Here is a 19,935-nt window from a genome sequence, read left to right on the forward strand (position 1 = left end):
GGTTGCTTGGTTTTTGTCGCAGAGATGCAAATCAAGTGGCACACAAATTGGCCTCTCACGATTTCTCCCTGAATGATCCCCAAGCTTATCATGATGCTTGTCCTTTATTTTTTAGTTTTGTTGTAAAACGTGACTTGGGTGTAATATATGGTTAGGAGTGAGATATTTCCTTAAAAAATTAAGCCAAAATGTAAACATAGTTAAAAACTCGTCCAAATTTAAACAAGATATTTTTTTTTCATCGGTGAGACGGGTCATTTCTGTCCACATTTAAAACGAAAAGTAATATTTTTTCACGGTTTACTCAAATAGAAGATTCGGTCTATAAAATTGACTCACTAAAAAGTTTTTGTTGTAATTAATATAGCAACAAAGAAATGAATGTCCATTTAATTATAAGTAGAGGTAAAAAGATGTGTTCGGTTGAAGAGTCCTTGGCAAGAATAGAAGTGTACAAAAAATGTTTTTAAAGAAATATTTCACTCGACTTTTATACATAATGCGTCTACTTTTTTAAAAACCTTTTTTCACAAGTTATTCTTGCAAATCATCTTCATGTGAGCGAACCCCAATATAACCAAGTCTAGGCCACAAAAGAAAGACATAAAATATTCTTAAAAATAGTATTTGTAGGTGAATGACTCAACAAATCTTTTAAAATTATGTTTCAATAAAAAAAGTCTTAAAAATATTATAATTTATGATTAAGTTCTGCTAACATATAATATATCATTTCCTCTACCTAATAATATATCATATCTTAGAAAAAAAATATATTTTAAAATGATGTTTCAATAAAAAAGTCTTAAAAATATTATAATTTATGATTAAGTTCTGCTAACATATAATATATCATTTACTCTACCAAATAATATATTATACTTTAGAAAAATACTATATAATATCGAAGAAAGGAAATAAGGCGCAATTCACAACCAAAACCAAACGAACAGCAGCAAATCCTCACCTTTCACCCACCTCCATCGCCCCTTCCTCTGCAATGTGATCGTAAAATTCCATCCCCTTAATTCACCTCGAAGATCCCTTTTGGATTTTCAGATTTAAGTTTTCATCAAAACCCACAATTTATTGGCTTATACCTCTAGTTCAGGAGTTATATTTGGATCGTTCTTCCATTTTTTGTTTTTAATTCGACGAGAATTTGACGAAATGAAGAAGCTCAAGAACTACTATCTACACTTGCGCCACCCACAAACAATGGAGAGAAAATGGATCTTCCCACTAGCGATTGGCTCCATAGTTTCTTTGTTTCTTTTGTTTCTTACCACTTTAACCTCCCCAGATGGCACGCCGCTGCTGCCGCTTCGCCGCTACTACTCACCAATGTCCGTCTCATCTATATTTATTGAGTCGAAGCTCCACCCATTACCGGTTTCCACCCTTCCTCCGCCCCCGCGTCTTGCTTATTTAATATCTGGCTCCGCCGGTGACGGGGGGATGCTTCGCCGCACACTCCAGGCGCTGTACCACCCCAATAACCAATATGTTGTACACCTCGACGCGGAATCATCCCCCGAGGAGCGACTCGATCTGCAGAATTACGTTGAGACCCACTTCGTTTTCAGGAGATTCAACAATGTTCGGATGATTACCAAGGCTAATCTGGTGACTTATCGTGGGCCAACTATGGTGGCAAATACCCTACACGCGGCTGCCATTTTGCTGAAGGAGGGTGGGGAATGGGATTGGTTTATAAATCTCAGCGCCTCTGATTACCCACTGGTCACTCAAGATGGTAATATTTGATTTTGAAAGCTTTCTATCCTAGGTTGTTTTTCATTATTTTTTGGAAAATTTGGCGGAAAGATGGGATTTTTTGCTTGAGTTTGATAGTTTGGGAAGTTTGCTAAGTCCTTATAATTCTAAAGTTTTCGAATTGAAGTTAAATTTTGGTTCTAATTTGTGGATTCTTAACAACCCAGATCTGCTGCATACATTTTCATACTTACCTCGGGATCTCAATTTCATTGATCATACCAGCAATATTGGCTGGAAAGAGTAAGTGGGCATCAGTAAATTATCCAACTCTACTTTATTGTTTAATTTTGTTGGATTTTGAGTGATTTGTTGGTACTTCTACAGATTTCAGAGGGCGAAGCCTGTTATTATTGATCCAGGATTGTATATGTCCAAGAAGGCTGATGTGTTCTGGATTACGCAGCGCAGAAGCGTGCCTACGGCATTTAAACTCTTTACCGGTATGCTTTGGCATTTGTATTTTTGCTTATCTTATTCCATTATTTTTGTGTTTGCTCTGTGAGACATGTTGCCTTTTAGGCTGAATGGTATGGGAATGAGTTTTGGATGCTTCATTTTTCTTTCATGTCCTTTGTACCTAATGTTTTTGAAAACATCATTTGTTGGTTTGGAATCCCGCTGTTCATGGTGTGATCTTTTTTGAAAAAGTTCGGATTCCATGATTCTTTTTCTTGTCATTTCAATTTTATGAACACTCCACTCCTACTAGTCCGATCCTTTTCTCATTTAAATGCTCAACTTAGTTTCCATCTCATGAAAAACTATCTATTCTCTAATGACTTGATGGTAATTTCATCACGAGTTTTGTGTTAGCTAGTTAATAAACAGGTTCTGATTGTTTTCTCAGCCATATCGTCTTTTAAATCAAGGGAAAAAATGTGTTTCCAGAGTTTTGTTTAAGAGTTATCTGTTGAGTTGTTGACAAATTTTGGCTTCAGGTGGGTATTATCGAAGAGTTTTCACGTTTGACAGTTTTTTTTGTGCTAGTTTTTGAATTCTCTTTCCAGCATTTTAACCCAAAGTTTGGAACTTCAGGTGGAACGATGAGCGAGAATATTTTGTATGAACATCTGGGGCTTTTAAATAATTGTATGGCTTCTGGGCTCCCGTTTCTTATGTAGCATTAAATTTTCCATTTCTGAGCATGGTCTCTCGTATACTGAGATTTTTAAAAATTAATAATCGATATTCACCTTCCGACTTCCAATGTTCTAAGCTAAATTTGGTTGACTCTATTATTGGATCAATTGTCACGATCGATTGTTATGGCTTTCCTTTTTACGTGGTGGGTAAGACAAGTAGAACCATCTAATGAAAGGCCCACTGTTATGTGTCAAGGACTGCAAAATAGATACTTTGAACACAATAATTCAAAGATGATTGAGTTATTAACTACTTTTAATGAGTCCGCAAATGTCTGTGCTGCCTTTTGTATCAGTTATTTCACAGCCGTTTCTTTGTTTGGTGCCAAATGTAAGGAACTAGAGATGTGTGCTTGCACACAAAATATTTGCTATCTACTGCCTAGAGACAATGGTATTTGGTTTTTAGAGGAAAATCTGAAGCACTGATATTTAAGATATTGAGATGAAGGGAAAAAAATTCAGTGATAAACCTTGGGAAACAATGAACACGCTGTAGCATAATTTTTGTTTGTGGTGCAAATAGTGAATTCCTCCTAGGAGGGTTTTTGAAATTCTGAGAAATTTGTTTGTGCCTCAGATGATCGTTGTTCCATAGGTTCGCTGAACTATTTTCCTTACAGGATCTGCGTGGATGGCATTGTCTCGATCTTTCATCGACTACTGCATATGGGGATGGGACAACTTACCTCGAACCGTACTCATGTACTATGCAAACTTCATTTCTTCTCCTGAAGGCTATTTTCACACTGTTATCTGCAATGCTCACGAGTTTCGTAACACCACAGTTAACAGTGATCTCCACTTTATATCATGGGACAACCCTCCAAAGCAACATCCCCACTACCTTACTAGTCAACACATGCAGAGGATGGTAGATAGCAATGCTCCATTCGCGAGAAAGTTTCCTCGTGATGACCCTGTTCTCGACAGAATTGATACCGAACTCTTGTTTAGGAATCAAGATATGCTTGTTCCTGGAGGATGGTGTGTGGGGGGTCGTGGAAATGGGACTGATCCGTGTTCAGTTGTGGGTAATGTCACTGTTCTCAGACCCACTGCAGGTGCTAAGAGACTAGAGAACATGATAAACTCCCTTTTATCCACTGAGAATTTTCAGCCACGACAATGTCAATAGCGAGTCTTGTCCTGGATAAAGCAATTGCCACCATTGACTTCCTTAATCCTCTCGGTTCAAGATTTGCTGCTCTACTGTTCCATCTTGTTCATTTTCTTAGAAACTTGTAATTACAGGGTCACAGTTGTGTGGCAAAAGAATGATGCAAATGCATGCAGGTGAATGTTTGTTGTTGCTTGTGTTCCAAATTCAACCGCAGCCATTTCTTTTGTTTGCAGATTTGTGAGAAAATGAAGGATACTTTTCAAAAGAAAGCTCTAGCTGTTGGGATATTGTGCTTGATCTTCTGGTTTATGACCTTACTCGAGGGACCGATTCTCCCATTTGTGGTAGGATAATTCATTTCATAGGTTCAATAGTATATTGAATTTTCATTTGAAAATATCCCAATAGATTTATTCATTATTTATAACTCACCAACTATGACAGGCTGTGGCTCAACTACAAAGAAGGGCAGCCAACAATATTCAATTTCTAGTTTCAAAAAAAAAAAAAAATCAATTTCAACGAAAATAGCAGTGGATCTACATTAAGGTTTCATGAATAGTACAATTTTGAATTGATTCATTAATTAGTGATAAATTATAAAAATTGATGCATAAATTATTATAAATGAGTTAATCCATGTGTGATGTCAAAATTACAAAGTCTATTAATTAGAAAAGGATTTTTATCAATATTTTATTTATTCTTAGCTTTTTTTAGTTAATTTTTTTTTTGTCTCAATGTATATATTTATACTTTATTATGATACAAATTATAGTGTAAAAGGGGCTAAAGTAAGTATTTCTAAGATCATGATATAATTTTTGATAGTAGATTACAAAAATATTTCATTTTCGTTTAATTAAAAATCATGTCATACAAATTTTTTTAAGTAAATTTAATAAATTTGTAGTTTCTATATCCATAACTATTATATTTCAAGCATATATTTTTTGTATCTTTATCTATACTTTTTTAATTTTAAAATTGTCATTACCTCTAACATAAATAAATAATCATTTTAAAAATCTTGAATTTTATAATACAATCTCTAGAGCATCACACGAAATTATATAATACCAAAAGATTTTAATAGCGTACACAAATTGTGTCGAGACTCAAGAGACCGTGCTATTCAATGACAGTTACAAATAATCGAAATTATATTTCAAAAGAACTTGAAAGAAATAAATAAAATATTATGTATAAATATTAAATATGTGTACAAAGTGTTACAATATATCCAATGATAAAGTACGGAACTTTCGTAAGAAACCAATGAACAATATGACAAAGAAAATACAGTAGATAAAAAAATAAAATAAAGCAAATCCAAGCATGTACGAAATACAATGTCCTTAAAACAGATTCTTCTCATCCGATATGTGCTCCGAGAATCAAATTGGAAGTCTGTTTCTCAATAAACAATGAAACAATCAACAATAATCTAACACGAGGCACTACTAGAGCCAAAATACTCTAAGTCCAACATAAAGATCTATTGTACAATCTATGTCATAATAATAATATCAGAAATCTTAGTATTTAATTAAAATTGAGGTCTTTATATTAATTATCTTCTAATTATTTTGGTGAAGAATTATTTGAAATTATAATTATATTTTTAGACATCGTTTGGTTCGTGGTATGAGAGAAATAGTATGACAATAAATAATATTTTTTAATAATAAAATATATAAAAATATAGTTAATATAATATTTGATTGATTAATTTGATTAACTTTGAAATAATGTGATTTTGTCATTTTGAAAATATAATAAAATATTTCTAATATTATTTATTAATGGTAATACTGTAAGTTCATCTAAATGAATAGATTGATGTGAAATAAATGATAAATGATTTAATTGTTGTGAAATAAATAATTAGTAGATAGATACATAATATGATACACCAAATATGATATTAAATTAAATAAAAATATACATAAATAACTTTTTAATAACTAAAATAGCCATTTCTTTTTAAATCTTCAATCTTGTCATTATCAATATCGAACATCAGCCCACTTAATAAATCATAGTGAAATTAATATTTTTATTAAATTTTTTAATGGTCCATATATTTTGTTTTATCTTTTGCCTTCCGATAATAATTAGTTTTTATGGTTTTTTCAATTAAATTAAATTTCTAAAAGGGCAGTAAAAGGATAACGTGCAATTAAAAAAATTTATTTGCGTTCCACAATTCAATATATTGATTTGTTTTATTAATTTACAATAAAGAATATAAAAATAAAAGATTCACACTTTCATGGCAATCCCACGGTTTGGCTCAGCAGCCGACCAAGACCGGGGGCTCTAGGTTTGCTATTTTGATTTATGCAAAATGTCAATTTTAAGATGAGACATTTTTAATCTTTATATTAATTTGAATAAAAAATAATCTTGTAATTATGTTATTTATAATTACAAAATTATCTTACAATAATTTCATACAAGACACAAATTGACATTTTGCCTTCTAATTTATGAAAATTTATTATTTTTTATCCAAATATTATTATTTATTGTTAAAATTATTATTTTCTATACAAAAAATTTGAATGTTATTGTTACAATAAAAAAAATGAAAAGTTTAGAACTCTGCTCAGAAAGAATGAAATTTCCTTCTCACTGACTTTGTTGCCAAAATCTCTGAAGTCTGACATGTGAATTTTTTCCATAAATCTTCACGGCAGAAGTTCGAAAAATTCAAATAAACCAAAAAATAGTATTCAAACAAAGGCCAAATCGCGGCGGCTCTCATACTCGGAAAAAAAATTTCTACTCATATTGAATGTCGGCATAGCGTATATCGCCTTCAAAGGCAGGAAATCATAGAGCCGCCAATAAATTTTCGAAATAAAATCTAATTATTGTAAAAAAAAATAATAATACTAATTTGGAAGAGTAAGGGGAGATCAGAGTTGGTTAAGGATTTTCAGTCACGGTTTATTCAGAAACACGGACCAATTAAAATGTTCATCACATCTCCCAATTCACAGAAAAATTTGTGATTTCATTCAAAGAAAAGAACGATTGAACTCAAAATTACCAAATATTAAACATATTTGAAGATATGGTTGATCATCAGAGACTTAAATACAAAGAATCATGGAGGATTTACCGTTCATATTGTTGCAGTTTTTTTTCTCATCAGATGATCTACAGTCATCAAAAAACTAAAACAAAGAAAAGGGGAGGAAGGGGAAGAAAAACAAAAAAAAAAACAAAATAATCACCAGGCTTAATCTTCGCTGCCTCCGAGATGAAGCTTTCTTCTTAAATAGAACGTCTGAGAACAGGGATTTATGATTTGAAAACCCTAATTTGAGCGGCGTCGTAGATTTGAGCGAGAAACTAGGGCAGCTGGTAGTGTATAAATCGGCCTTTATTTTATGGCCCAATGAATGTGGTTCTGAACAAGAACTAGGCCTTAAGCCCGTCATTCTACTGGGCTGAATTTCAAGTTTAGCAAGGGCTAGCCCGCTATCTTAGATTTGGTTGAGGCCCATACTGTAGATTTTTAGCAATTATTTGAAATTATCTTTAGGTGAAGAAGATATTATTAAGGGGATGCAATAATTTGTCTTTACGTATTGAAGACATGCATTATTGTTGAAAATCATTAAATTAAATAGAGAATTAAAAAAATTTTAATTAATTATTGAACGGTGTTTAACGATCTACTCGCCAAACTAAGGAATAAATAATGCCCAAGAATCATGAAATTAAAAAATAATGGTATATAATGATTTGCATGCAAATATATTAAATCTAAATATTTACCTAACACGACCATCGATCGTTCGAGCTTACACGGGATCGAAGGCAATACATGATCTGCAACGAAGTGGACATACACGAATTATCATCTGCTGCTACGATGAGAATTAACAATAAACTAAAAAGATAAAATTAAATAGTTTATTTACTTATCATTCAAATAATAGGAATATTTGCATTTGCGTAAAAATACATAAAAATGCAAGAGTAGTTTCCTCCAAATTTCTCATAGCTTGTACATTTATATTGTGTAGTAAATATATTTTAAAATCATGTTTATTTTTAGTTTGGAAGGTGTGAAAAGATTTGATAAATTAATAAACCCTAATTAAATAAACTTGGGCCCTTAAATAAGAAATTAGCCCAAACATTGGAAAATCCACAAAGCCCAGTAGAAACCTCAGTTCCTCCACTCTTAAAATATAAAACATTTGGTTTCTTGATATTAAAACACAGTTCGTATAAAACTGAGCAAAAATATTTTCACGTCGCTTCCTTTTCATTAACCTTTTCGTATGGTTTCTTCTCGTGCTCCAGTTTGTGTTGTTCCTCCTACGTTAAAGGGAGAGAGAACTCGAAGATAACGGGAAAGAGAGGAGGAGGAATAATCAAGAAGCGGTTTCTTGATTTGAACTGTTATTTGATCCGGACAATTTAACTGGTTTCTTTAATTTTTTGGTTTGTTAGATTAGATCTGTGCGCTGTTGTCATCTTTTTCCTCTCATCGAAGGGAAGGGAGTCTCAGGTCAGTGTTTTTTTGGAGAGATATGTTTATTTGCACTCTTTGATCCTGGTTTCCATTTTCCGCCTCAGTTATTCCTGACGTGGAGTTGAAATTTCCTTTATACCTTGTTTTTTCTGTGTTTTTTTGCAGACAGATGAAGCGATTGAGAGATGAGGTGTATGTGAACCCTCAATTTAAGCGCCCATTTGGCCCGTCTTCTCGGGCAGAATCGTAAGTTTTTTCTTTTTCATCGGTTCGTAAATATTTTGAATTGCTCGTTTTTTTTCGTTGCTTTTTGTGAATTACGTCTAATTCTTGTCTTTATTATGTGGGATTCTTCGCTCTGAGGTTTTGCTCAAGTTCTTACGTGTGGGAAGACTGTCAGATTTGTGTCATGACTGAGTTTTGAAGTGAATTTGGTTTTGAAAAAATTGGTCGGAGTTATTAGGTTTCAGGATTTTGATCTGGTCGCATTCTTGGTAGCAGTAGTAAAAAGAAACATGAAAGAAAGAAGGATTAGGTTAAGATTTTTTTTTGTCAAGGGTTGCTTAGATGTTGAGGGCAGGTAGGCTGTAATAGGGATAAAAATTGAATCTTTGTGAATACCATTATTGGTAAGTCTTATTTTGCATGGGTTGATATTTTGTTTCCCTTTTCGAGTCTCTGGCCGTTATTGATTTGTTTGTTTTGCGTAGCGGCTTAGGTCTATTAATTGTGTTTTTGGTGGCATTCAAAGATTCTATGGATGGGGATTCGTTACAAATGCCGACAAATCCTAGGTTTTAAATGTTGATAGTGTTATAACTGTGAACGGATATTATGTTTTTATGGGACAGAACAGAGAGAACCAGGATTCATAATTGTTAATTGTGTTTTGGCTGCATTCCTACAATGTTACCCGAATGAAAGTAGAACAGCAGGAAAATGTCGGCAGTGTTAAAATTGTGAAATGATAAGATATTTATAATGAACACAACGGAGAAATCCAATATGCTTTATTGTTTTCTTAATTTTGCCATAAATTGTTTCCCTCATTGTGGATGATCTTAACTTGAAGTTTTACTTTTCCTCTGTGTTATATAGGTTTGGGCCTCCACATGCTTCTATTGGCGTAGTAGGTGGAAGCGGAGGGGGAGGAGGAGGCGGCGGCGGAGGTGGAGGAGGAGGCGGCGGCGGCGGAGGAGGAGGAGGAGGCGGAATTGGTGGTGGTGGTGCCGTTACTGTAGGTGATGGTAGTACTATGGGAGTTGCTTCTGGTAGCACACAAAAACTTACCACCAACGATGCATTAACATATTTGAAGGAAGTTAAGGATATGTTCCAAGATCAGAGGGAAAAATATGATAGGTTCCTTGATGTTATGAAGGATTTCAAGGCTCAAAGGTAGTGGATCTTCCTTAAATCTGCTCGATTATGTAGTTTAGAATCCTAATGATATTGAGCTCATTGTTATGCAGAATTGATACTGCTGGTGTTATAGCTCGGGTGAAGGAATTGTTCAATGGGCATCCAAATCTGATTCTTGGGTTTAACACCTTCTTGCCTAAGGGTTACGAAATTACACTCACCGATGAGGAAGAGGCTCCACCAAAAAGGACAGTTGAATTTGAAGAGGCCATCAGTTTTGTTAATAAGATCAAGGTTAAATTTCTACTTACTCTTGTGATGATTACTGTTCTGGATTTTGTTTCTAATTATTATTTTTTTGCATTTTTTTCTGCAGAAACGTTTTCAAAATGATGACCATGTTTATAAGTCTTTCCTAGACATTTTGAATATGTACCGAAAAGAACACAAGGGTATCACTGAGGTCTACCAAGAGGTATATGTTTTAATTGTGACAGAGTTGGTTGAAATGATATAAACTGATAAGTTTATGTTCATTTGTGCGACAACTTTTATCGTTCAGGTGTTCATGACAATTAAGGTGTAATAAATGCCCTTGCAGGTTGCAGCTCTTTTTAATGACCAGCCAGATCTCCTTGACGAGTTCACTAGATTTCTTCCAGATTCTTCTGCTACTGCATCTGCTCCACATGCATCTTTTGGCCGTCCCTTTCACCGGTATGACGAGAGGAGCTCTGCCATGCCCGCAATGAGACATTCTCTCATGGATAAGGTCTCATTTTTTGACATGTATTTTTACCATACTGCCTGCCAGTCTTCTTTTTCACTCGGTGCCAACTGAAAATTATGCCCCACAAACTTCCAGCAACGACCACAACGGGATCGGATCATTAGCCCCCATGGAGAACGAGATCTTAGTGTTGAGCGTCCAGATATGGGTGATGAAAAGTACAGTTGTGAAGTTGCATAAGGATCAGAAGAAGCACGTAGACAAGGAGAACAGGGATAAAAGAAATCGTGATCAAGAAGACAGAGACCCTGAAAATGAAAACAATGGAGACATCAGCATGCAGCGGCTCTCTGACAAAAGGAAATCTGCTAAGAAAGTTGGAGATTTCGGAGGAAACTCAAATCTCGCATCCTATGATGACAAAGATGCATTGAAAAGTGAGTTATCAAATCCCCTGTTGTTATTTTATTTATTGAAAGTTTGTTTTTGTTTGATTTCATATGAACAATGGTCATCATTGAATATTAGTACATTAAGTGATAATTGAGTGTGATGTACGACATGCTTAGTAGTAAATTTTTTCAAGAATCAAGAATAAAAGGGACAAGTTAAAGAGGGAACTAGTTAAAGAAATCGAATAAATCTTCCTCTATGATTTGTCTTTTTGCACTGTATTTCTGTTAACAATACATCTTAGGATTTTCAACATAACAAGAAACAAACTTTTCAACATTTAACACGCATTTTGTTTTCTGTAATATTTTAGGAAATAGTTTTAGGCGATAAAAAGATTGTTTCGTATTATTTTCTTAGGAAACAGTTTTTATTGTGCATATCAGATCATGTAATATTTTGTTTGGTAAACGTTAGTGTTATGTTTGAGTTGATATTTGTGTAAAGGAGTAGATATTTTAAAATTTTAAACTATATTATTTAAAAAATAATAATATAAGAATAGAGAACTTTTGGTGAGTGGTGGAGAGATAAACTAGGTGTAAGGGTTATGTTGGAAAGTATAGAAACTATTTATATATTTTTGGTGCAAAGATTTAAAAGGTGATGACTTATGTTTTTGTTTTGGGAAATGAAACATGAATCTAACTTGGCATAACTTTTTTTGATTTTTCCAGGTATGTACAGTCAAGAGTTCACTTTCTGTGAAAAAGTTAAAGAGAGGCTTGGCAGCGAAGATGATTACCAGGCATTCCTGAAATGTCTTCACATTTACAGCACAGAAATCATTACAAGGAAGGAGTTGCAGGGTTTGGTATGCAATCTATGACCACATTTCACAATTACGCAGATTTTGGAAATCAGAGTTTAGAGATGGCATCACTTGCTTAATTTAGTTGTTTTTTTTTCAGAGGTTCTCTTAACTACTCCCCTAATTTTCTCTATATCCTACTTTCACAAGTGCTTTATAAAAGTTCTTAACACTTCCGATGTCCTCTCCGCCCCTTAAATTTGTTTGGAATGTGTGAATATATTACTCTGCCCGGCTCTTACATATGTGCTTTCAGGTTGCTGATTTACTTGGAAAATTTCCCGACCTTATGGAGGGATTTAATGAATTTTTCGAACAGTGCGAGAGAATTGGTAATTGTCGATCTTCACTTGGGTGGATTTGTTTTATTTATTGAATAATTGTATGTTCTTATTGGTAGTGTGTTTTGCAGATGGATTTCTTGCTGGTGTTATGAGCAAAAGTATGTATTTCCTTCCACCATATATTATTGTTTAGAGCATTTATATATCTATCTGTGCTTCTGCTTAAGTGGAATATACGACCTCGCTTCCTGACTTGCATGACAAAAAGTCTCTGGACCATAAGCAGCCATTCAGTTTATGGTTGTATAGTTTAGCAATGGAGCTTCATTTGTTGCAGAAACATTATGGACCGAAGGAAATTCCTCAAAAGCCTTGAAAGTAGAGGACAAAGAGAAAGAACAAAGGCGTGAAGTGGAAAGCGGGAAAGAGAAGGAAAGATACAATCTAAAATACTGGGGAAAGTCCATTCAAGAACTTGACCTTTCTGATTGTCGAAGTTGTTCTCCCAGTTATAGGCTTCTTCCCGACGATGTAAGAATATTGATTTACTTATAATCTTATCTTCTGGTTATTTTATATATATATATATATATATATATATATATATATATATATATATATATATAGTTTTGCTATGTTGTCCACCAATCGTACCTATCTTTGTGTCTATCAGTGCGACACTCACCTGTTCATGTGATGAAACATATTAAAGTTATATATCCAATAGGTGAGAGCCACCTCAGTGTTCAGTGTGGGCACATAGATGGACAGTATAGCGAAACTATGTATATATATATAATTAGAACTATGTTCATGAAACTATTTTTGTCAAAAAAAATTTCTTTGCAGTATCCGATAGCTTTAGCTAGTCAAAGGTCAGAGCTTGGTGCACTAGTTTTAAACGATCATTGGGTGTCAGTGACCTCCGGTAGCGAGGATTACTCCTTTAAACACATGCGCAGAAACCAGTATGAAGAAAGCCTGTTTAGGTGCGAAGATGATAGGTAATATACATTCTCAATATCTTGATTTCTCTCTTATTGGACAGTAATCCTATTGTCAACGGAAAATCTCTCTGTTTATCGTTAAACTTTGATTCCTTTGTGAAACTATTTCTTTATTGGTCTCTTATGCTGATGGATATCTTGTTTGTTCATGAAAGGAACGAACTTTTTCATTATTGTCCCATGTTTACATTTTATAAAATGAATCGTAAATTTTGATTTTGTGGTCTTCTCCATTTACCTATTTCTTAGAGTTTTCCTCTGAATATGTCTAAGAATTTTGCTGATATCAGATTTGACATTTGGGGTTTGTTTCTTGATGTTTCAGATTTGAGCTTGACATGTTGTTGGAGTCGGTCAGTTCAACTGCCAAGCGTGCAGAGGAACTTTTGAATGGCATTAATAATAATTCGATTGGTTCAGATGGTCCCATACGTGTTGAGGACCATTTCACAGGTTTGCATTGTAGACTCTCGGATTTGACATTATATTGAAAAATTGTCCACGCATTCTCTTGTTTACCTGAAAATGGATATGAATATTGCTTCTGAGTTGGGTTCTATTGCTTTTTTGGCGCAGCACTGAATTTAAGATGTATTGAACGTCTATATGGTGACCATGGTCTTGATGTGATGGATATTTTGCGTAGAAATCCATCTCTTTCGTTGTCGGTAATCCTGACCCGCCTCAAGCAGAAGCTGGAGGAGTGGACGAAGTGCCGTTCAGATTTTAATAAAGTTTGGGCTGAGATATATTCTAAAAACCATTACAAATCTCTTGATCACCGCAGTTTCTATTTCAAGCAACAAGATTCAAAGAACTTGGGCACAAAATGTAAGCGAACGGGGTTTACGATCTGTTGTAGCTGTCTCTGAATCTTGCACGTGCCGCATATTTTAGAATATTTTTTGATATCCTCTTGGTATTCTGATCCTGTCTTCTGCACAAAATACACATCAGATATCATGGAAAATTAATATGGTTAACCTGGTGTCACTTTCAATTTGTGATCCGATCCTCATTTTTCCTTTTATGCTTTTAACTGACAGCATTAGTGGCTGAAATCAAAGAAATCAAGGAGAAGAGACAGAAAGAAGATGATGTGCTACTTAGTGTTGCCGCTGGAAATAGGCACTCTATCATTCCAGACCTTGAATTCGATTATGCTGATTCTGAAATTCATGAAGATGTCTATAAAATTATTAAGTACTCGTGCGAAGAGATCTGCTCCACAAAAGAGCAATTCAATAAAGTTTTGAGATTCTGGACCACTTTTCTTGAGCCGATGCTAGGTATTCACTCCCGCCCTCTTGGTTCTGATGTTACTGAAGACGATGGTGTCTCTAAGCGTCGAACCATGAAAAATACCTGGACAAACATTGTAGAAAGTGAAGGAAGTCCAAATGCCGATGGTACTGCCACAACCTTGAAGCAACCAAAGCCTATCTGCAATGGTAGTCCTTCTACTTCAACACAGAGAGTGAATTTCAGCAGGACTGGTGTCTCAAATGTCGATTCCCTTGCTAAAGAGGGACTACCCGTGGTTTCTGGTGAAAGACTGACAAATCCTGATGTAGCTGTCACATTTGGATCAGATGCTAATCATGGTATTGTGCTTAAATGATAAAGCTTCTGTTTTTACTAATAATTTGGTGTCTGTATTATTTTTCTTGTCGCTAATTGTTGATGATTCTTTTGTAATTACACTGTATACCTTTTTGCGTTATTACTGTTATTAATTAAGATTTATTTTGAAATACAAGGTCGCTCTGCAAATTCTTTGCAAACACATAATGATCCAATTGAGGAAGGCAATGCCCCCAAGCCTAATGCAGAAGATATACCATATGTGAGTTTCTTGACATGTCAAAACTCTTTAATTGGAACAAGAATAGTTCATTTATTTTACTCTGTATTTTTTTTATTTTCTTTGTTACTCCATGTTCTTGTTCTTTCTTCGTTTTTTTTTCCAAATTTTAAGGCACCACGATTTTTGTGTCTAAATTTCGGAGAAGGATGTGTCTAGTAGTTCATCTTGGCTTGTCTTTTCTGTTTTGACTGGACATGTTCATGCCTCCATAGGTACAACAGGGCGGGGAGACATCAAGATTGAATCAACCGACAAAAGGGGTGTCCACAAAGGGCACCAGACTTGTTAGTTATAATGAGGATTCTGTTGACCCTGGTAAAAATGAGAAAGAAGAGGGCGAGCTGTCTCCAAATGGCGATTTTGAAGACAATTTTGATGCCTATCAGGATGGTAGCTCACAAGCCTTGCCTGATAAAAATCATGGCAATGACAGGACTCAAGGTCAGACAGGCCATCATGAAGAAATTTGCCCAGATGCTGCCGGTGAAAATGATGCTGACGCTGATGACGAGGACAGTGAGAATGTTTCTGAGACAGGAGAAGATGTTTCAGGTAGTGAGTCCGCTGCCGATGAGTGTTCGCGAGAAGAGCACGAGGAAGAGGATGATGGAGAACCTGATGACATTGATGGCAAAGTGGAGAGTGAAGGTGAGGCGGAGAATACTAGCGAAGCTCACTATATTGGAGGTGATGGTGCATCTGTGTCACAGTCTGAACATTTCTTGCGGAGTTGTAAGCCTTTGTCAAAGCGTGTTGCTTGTCCATCGGTGGGTGAGGAGAAAAAGGATCGACGGATCTTTTATGGAAATGACACCTTTTATGTACTTTTCAGGCTGCATGAGGTACGGTTAAAGCCTTTTCTGTTTGGTTTATCTTGTTACATTGGAAATTCTCTCGGAAATCTCGTCTCCCCTTATATGTTATATCTATTTAACCAATGTAACATATATGTTGATTAATGGGTCACGTTTTGATTATTTAACTTTTCTATTCTTTGCTTCCAGACATTGTATGAAAGAATATTATCAGCTAAGGTGAATTCACTATCTGGCGAATCCAAATGGAGAAACACGAAGGATGCAAGTATTGATCCCTACTCGAGGTTGTTTAGTAGCAGTGTATTTTAGTTTTTGAAAGACTTGGAAGCTATGTTGCTTTGTATTGATACCTCTTAAATTCAAATTCAGGTTCATGAGTGCGTTGTTTAGGTTACTTGATGGGTCGTCTGATAATACTAAATTTGAAGATGACTGTCGATCACTGATTGGAAACCAGTCATATGTGCTCTTTACCTTGGATAAGTTGATATATAAGTTGGTCAAACAGGTATTCTCATTAAATTTTGGTTTACCTTCTTTGCAATTGAGTTCGAAATTCACAGTTTGCTTTTGGATACTGCGTTCCTTCTGCAGCTCCAAACTGTTTCGAGTGATGAAGTGGATATCAAGCTGCTTCAATTATATGAATATGAGAAATCTAGGAAGCCAGAGAAGTACGTCGATTCAGTTTATTACGAAAATGTCCGAATTTTTTTGCACGATGAGAATGTATACAGGCTTGAATGTGTATGTTTCCTCGCACTTTGTAATCAAGTTACTTTTATTCATATGGTTTCGAGGTTTCCGAAAATTTTGCTTGGATGCTTAGCTGTTATCTTTCTTGTTGTAGTCATCAAATCCTACCCATTTATCTATACAACTGATGGATGATGGAAGTGAGAAGTCTGAAGTCGTCGCAGTCTCAGTGGATCCTAGTTTTTCAACTTATCTCCGTAATGATTATCTTTCTGTTGATCGAGGAAAAAAGGAATCATCTGCGATTATGCTGAAGAGGTATTGATACGAGTTCCAATTCCAAGTCACGCGACTTGAACGATAGTGGTGCTTCTTTTTATAGAAATCAATAAGAATTTGTATGTTGACACTGATATTATTTTACTAAACTGGAGAGAAAATACATTCAGGAAGAGGGTCATGGGACACGTCTGCTGTAATGTGGACCTATGTTAATCACTTATCTTTTGATATTTTGTTTCCTAAAACTTTATGACATGAAATAACAGCATTGTCAGCGTAAACTCGATCAGAAGACATCACCTGTAACGTAACAAGTTTTGGGGTCTATTTTCTCAGTTTGGAAGACGTATGTACGTTAGACGAAAATAAACTTGTCACCAACGTCACATTTGAATTAGTCCGTCACTTAACAGATTTAATGCATTTCTTCATGGAAGTTTAAATGGCACTTATGACCATAAAGAGTAGTTTTAAATTTGGAAGGATTTTTTACCTCAGAAGGAGTAGTTTGGTAATAATTTCTCTCTACTGACATTTGGAGCAAATTTTGGGTGTCGTACTAGGAAACTTGACTAGTTAAACGGCATCCTGATGCTATTGCCAATCCCTGGATTTAGTTTATGATGGGGCTTAATTAATGTGGGTAAAAAAGGAAGGGATGCTACGCGTCGATTTTTCTACTATTAATATGGTTATTACCTTTAGTCTGATCAATTAGAGGAGAAATTACAAAATATATACAGAGATCAAGTTTGGAACTATTGGGAATTATGTAATTTAATGCAAGACCTGCTTGTTTGGTGTGCAGGAATATGCGCAAGTATGCCAATCTTGAAGAATCTACCGCTCTATTTATGGCCACAGAAAAAGTTTTGATCATGAATGGGTTGGAATGTAAGATGTCAGCGGCCTCGTCGAAGGTCTGTTTCTCATCAATCTAGTTTAGGCACAGATTCAATGTATCACATGTGCACGGCCACCCCCTCCTGCCTTTTCACAAGTCCTTCCTATTTATTTTAATGTAATTTAGGAATCTTTTCCAGTTCAGTATATTCCGTGATGCTTTTTACCTTGTTAGTTATGTTGTTTCACTCTGTCTAGAACCGACATAGTTATATTTATTTAAGGTAAAATCGAATTCCTTTTCGGATGTGGAATTTTCAATATATTAGTTTCGTGGAGGATAAACACTCTCTTTTCTCAACTTTTGGTTGAGTACACGGATGCTCGTTTAGCTTTAAACTGGTTGCTCCATGATGTTTTTTGTTCTGCGGTAAACTTTTATTTTTCCATGATGGAAAACGATATGTAGGATTTGAATTCAGATTTTGATAATCATTGAAAGCATGTTTATTTCTTACTAGGAATTATATCCAAGATATTTTCTAGCACACTAAAAAATATGATGATCATAATCTAAACTAAGAGATTGACGAGAAATTTATTATCTCTGGGGCATTTATCACTTGTGTGTAGACTTTCATTTTTGAAGTAAGTATAAATTGAATTGTGTTACTTTGTTCAAAATCTTTCTTCCATTCGAATTTCACCCGTTTCAACAATATGCTGTTACAAAAAATTCTTTACTCAAATATCAGTACCCGTCTGGGTCTTGGACTTCGTAACTTCAGATTATTTTCGAGCAAAGTAATCAATTCTTAGATTAAATGTGGTTCACTAAATCTTGTTTAATATCTGATGGTCCATTTATTTGTGGGTAATTCTTCTACATCTAACCACATATCACGATTTCAGATTTTTTACGTCCTTGACACCGAGGACTTCTTTATTCGTTTGGGACGCAGAAGGAAAAACACACCGGCAGGAACATATTCCCTGAAGAACCAGCAACGGGTGCAACGGTTTCACCAATTTCTGGCAGCCTCTATATGAATTTGTTAGCCCTTTTTCCAAGGCCGTTATATGCAAACATGTAAGCGGTTTTCCTTCCTTTTAAACTACAAGTCTAAGCTAAAATAACATCATATCTCGTTCTCTTTTGTAGAGTTCTTAAGTGCGCGGTCTGCCCTTGGAAGGCATTTATCCAGCCATTTTTATCCATTCACTTCTCAACGAATCAAATAACCTTTAGAGTTTCGAGTTGCTCGGGATCATGCTGTTACCTTGTAGGCGCAAGTCAATGGTACATTCGCCATCTCTGTACATATATTATGTCAAGCGTTGTTAAGTTAGAGTCCTGTTTTTATTTTATTTTGCCGGGGTTCAACGGGGCCAAAAGATGTTTGTTGTTCTGTCTAGATAATGAAGTTTTCTTGCAGCTATGTTCTGCTAGATTATGTTGCAAATACCGATTGGGTGAGGTGAAATGGTATAGCAGAATCTCTTATGTTAAGATCTTTAATAACATGTTTTTTATTGATCATGTATGTGTATGTAGATTTCTCAGTTCAATTCCTGCTTATGTCTGAAATATTCTTGTTTCAGAGAAATTTACCCTTTCTATGTTTTTTCCCCTTCTTTTTTTGAATTGACCGGTTCTATGTTATAGTTGTTTGTTGTGAGCTTAGCAAGGACGGTATATTTTTTTTTTATATATAACTAAATGAGGTTTTCTTTTTTTGGATGTAACATTGTTTCAGAGGGGCTGCTCTGCCCCTTTAGCTTCTACACCTCTATTCTAGGTTTCAAATTATATATCTAAGTATATTTTTATTCATAACATATGAGGATGCATATCATTTTATTCGTTTATTTAAAAGATATGGCATTTAAAGTAGATAACGGTCGGGAAAAATTGAACAAATTATTTTGTGCCCTTTTTAATAATTTTCCCAGTTCGCGCTCTGCTGCAAGTATTATATTCAATCTAATTTCTTTTGATTTCACAAACTATTATATAATGGTTTTTAATATATTAAATTATATTTTTAAATTTGATATGTTACAAAAAATAGTAAAAAAATTAAGGGATTCAGCACGTTCTAACATTATATTTGATATATTTTTACCATATCTATATAGAAAATGTTTTCTATTTATAAAACAAAAGCACGTGTTTTTGTTGTATTCTCCCATTTATCTTCGTGCACGTTGTGAAATATATTCTCGAAAAACGCTAAATT

General features: G+C 34.7%; 2 protein-coding genes and 4 non-coding genes across 6 annotated transcripts; 2 read left to right on the forward strand and 4 right to left on the reverse strand.

Annotated features, from left to right (window-relative positions):
* The first annotated feature begins 910 nt into the window (after positions 1–910).
* On the forward strand, positions 911–4,359 carry LOC140821816 (beta-glucuronosyltransferase GlcAT14B-like). The gene is made up of 4 exons (XM_073182435.1): positions 911–1,756; positions 1,944–2,019; positions 2,104–2,219; positions 3,545–4,359. The coding sequence occupies exons 1-4, from the start codon at positions 1,171–1,173 to the stop codon at positions 4,057–4,059; spliced, it is 1,293 nt and encodes a 430-aa protein (XP_073038536.1). The 5' UTR covers positions 911–1,170; the 3' UTR covers positions 4,060–4,359.
* Positions 4,360–6,648: 2,289 nt separating this feature from the next.
* Positions 6,649–6,749, reverse strand: LOC140822276 (small nucleolar RNA R64/Z200 family). The gene has a single exon (XR_012115929.1). It is a non-coding gene; the product is annotated as a small nucleolar RNA R64/Z200 family (small nucleolar RNA).
* A 56-nt stretch (positions 6,750–6,805) lies between these two features.
* On the reverse strand, positions 6,806–6,892 carry LOC140822275 (small nucleolar RNA U54). Its single transcript, XR_012115928.1, has one exon. It is a non-coding gene; the product is annotated as a small nucleolar RNA U54 (small nucleolar RNA).
* A 72-nt stretch (positions 6,893–6,964) lies between these two features.
* On the reverse strand, positions 6,965–7,041 carry LOC140822278 (small nucleolar RNA SNORD18). Its single transcript, XR_012115931.1, has one exon. It is a non-coding gene; the product is annotated as a small nucleolar RNA SNORD18 (small nucleolar RNA).
* Positions 7,042–7,132: 91 nt separating this feature from the next.
* Positions 7,133–7,213, reverse strand: LOC140822274 (small nucleolar RNA Z199). Its single transcript, XR_012115927.1, has one exon. It is a non-coding gene; the product is annotated as a small nucleolar RNA Z199 (small nucleolar RNA).
* Positions 7,214–8,273: 1,060 nt separating this feature from the next.
* LOC140822103 (paired amphipathic helix protein Sin3-like 2) lies at positions 8,274–19,320 on the forward strand. The gene is given in 25 exon segments (XM_073182841.1): positions 8,274–8,578; positions 8,708–8,788; positions 9,641–9,940; positions 10,015–10,198; positions 10,281–10,379; positions 10,506–10,676; positions 10,770–10,853; positions 10,855–11,071; positions 11,765–11,901; positions 12,155–12,230; positions 12,311–12,340; positions 12,520–12,713; positions 13,032–13,186; positions 13,515–13,642; positions 13,766–14,020; positions 14,236–14,793; positions 14,950–15,035; positions 15,269–15,898; positions 16,061–16,158; positions 16,244–16,382; positions 16,469–16,621; positions 16,725–16,888; positions 17,661–17,772; positions 18,608–18,785; positions 18,858–19,320. Coding segments are annotated over 23 exon segments (4,185 nt in total). The 5' UTR covers positions 8,274–8,578; positions 8,708–8,711; the 3' UTR covers positions 18,746–18,785; positions 18,858–19,320.
* The last annotated feature ends 615 nt before the right edge of the window (positions 19,321–19,935 follow it).

This window comes from Primulina eburnea, unplaced genomic scaffold (assembly GCF_022965805.1).
Source record: "Primulina eburnea isolate SZY01 unplaced genomic scaffold, ASM2296580v1 ctg739_ERROPOS11973397, whole genome shotgun sequence".
NCBI lineage: Eukaryota > Viridiplantae > Streptophyta > Magnoliopsida > Lamiales > Gesneriaceae > Primulina > Primulina eburnea.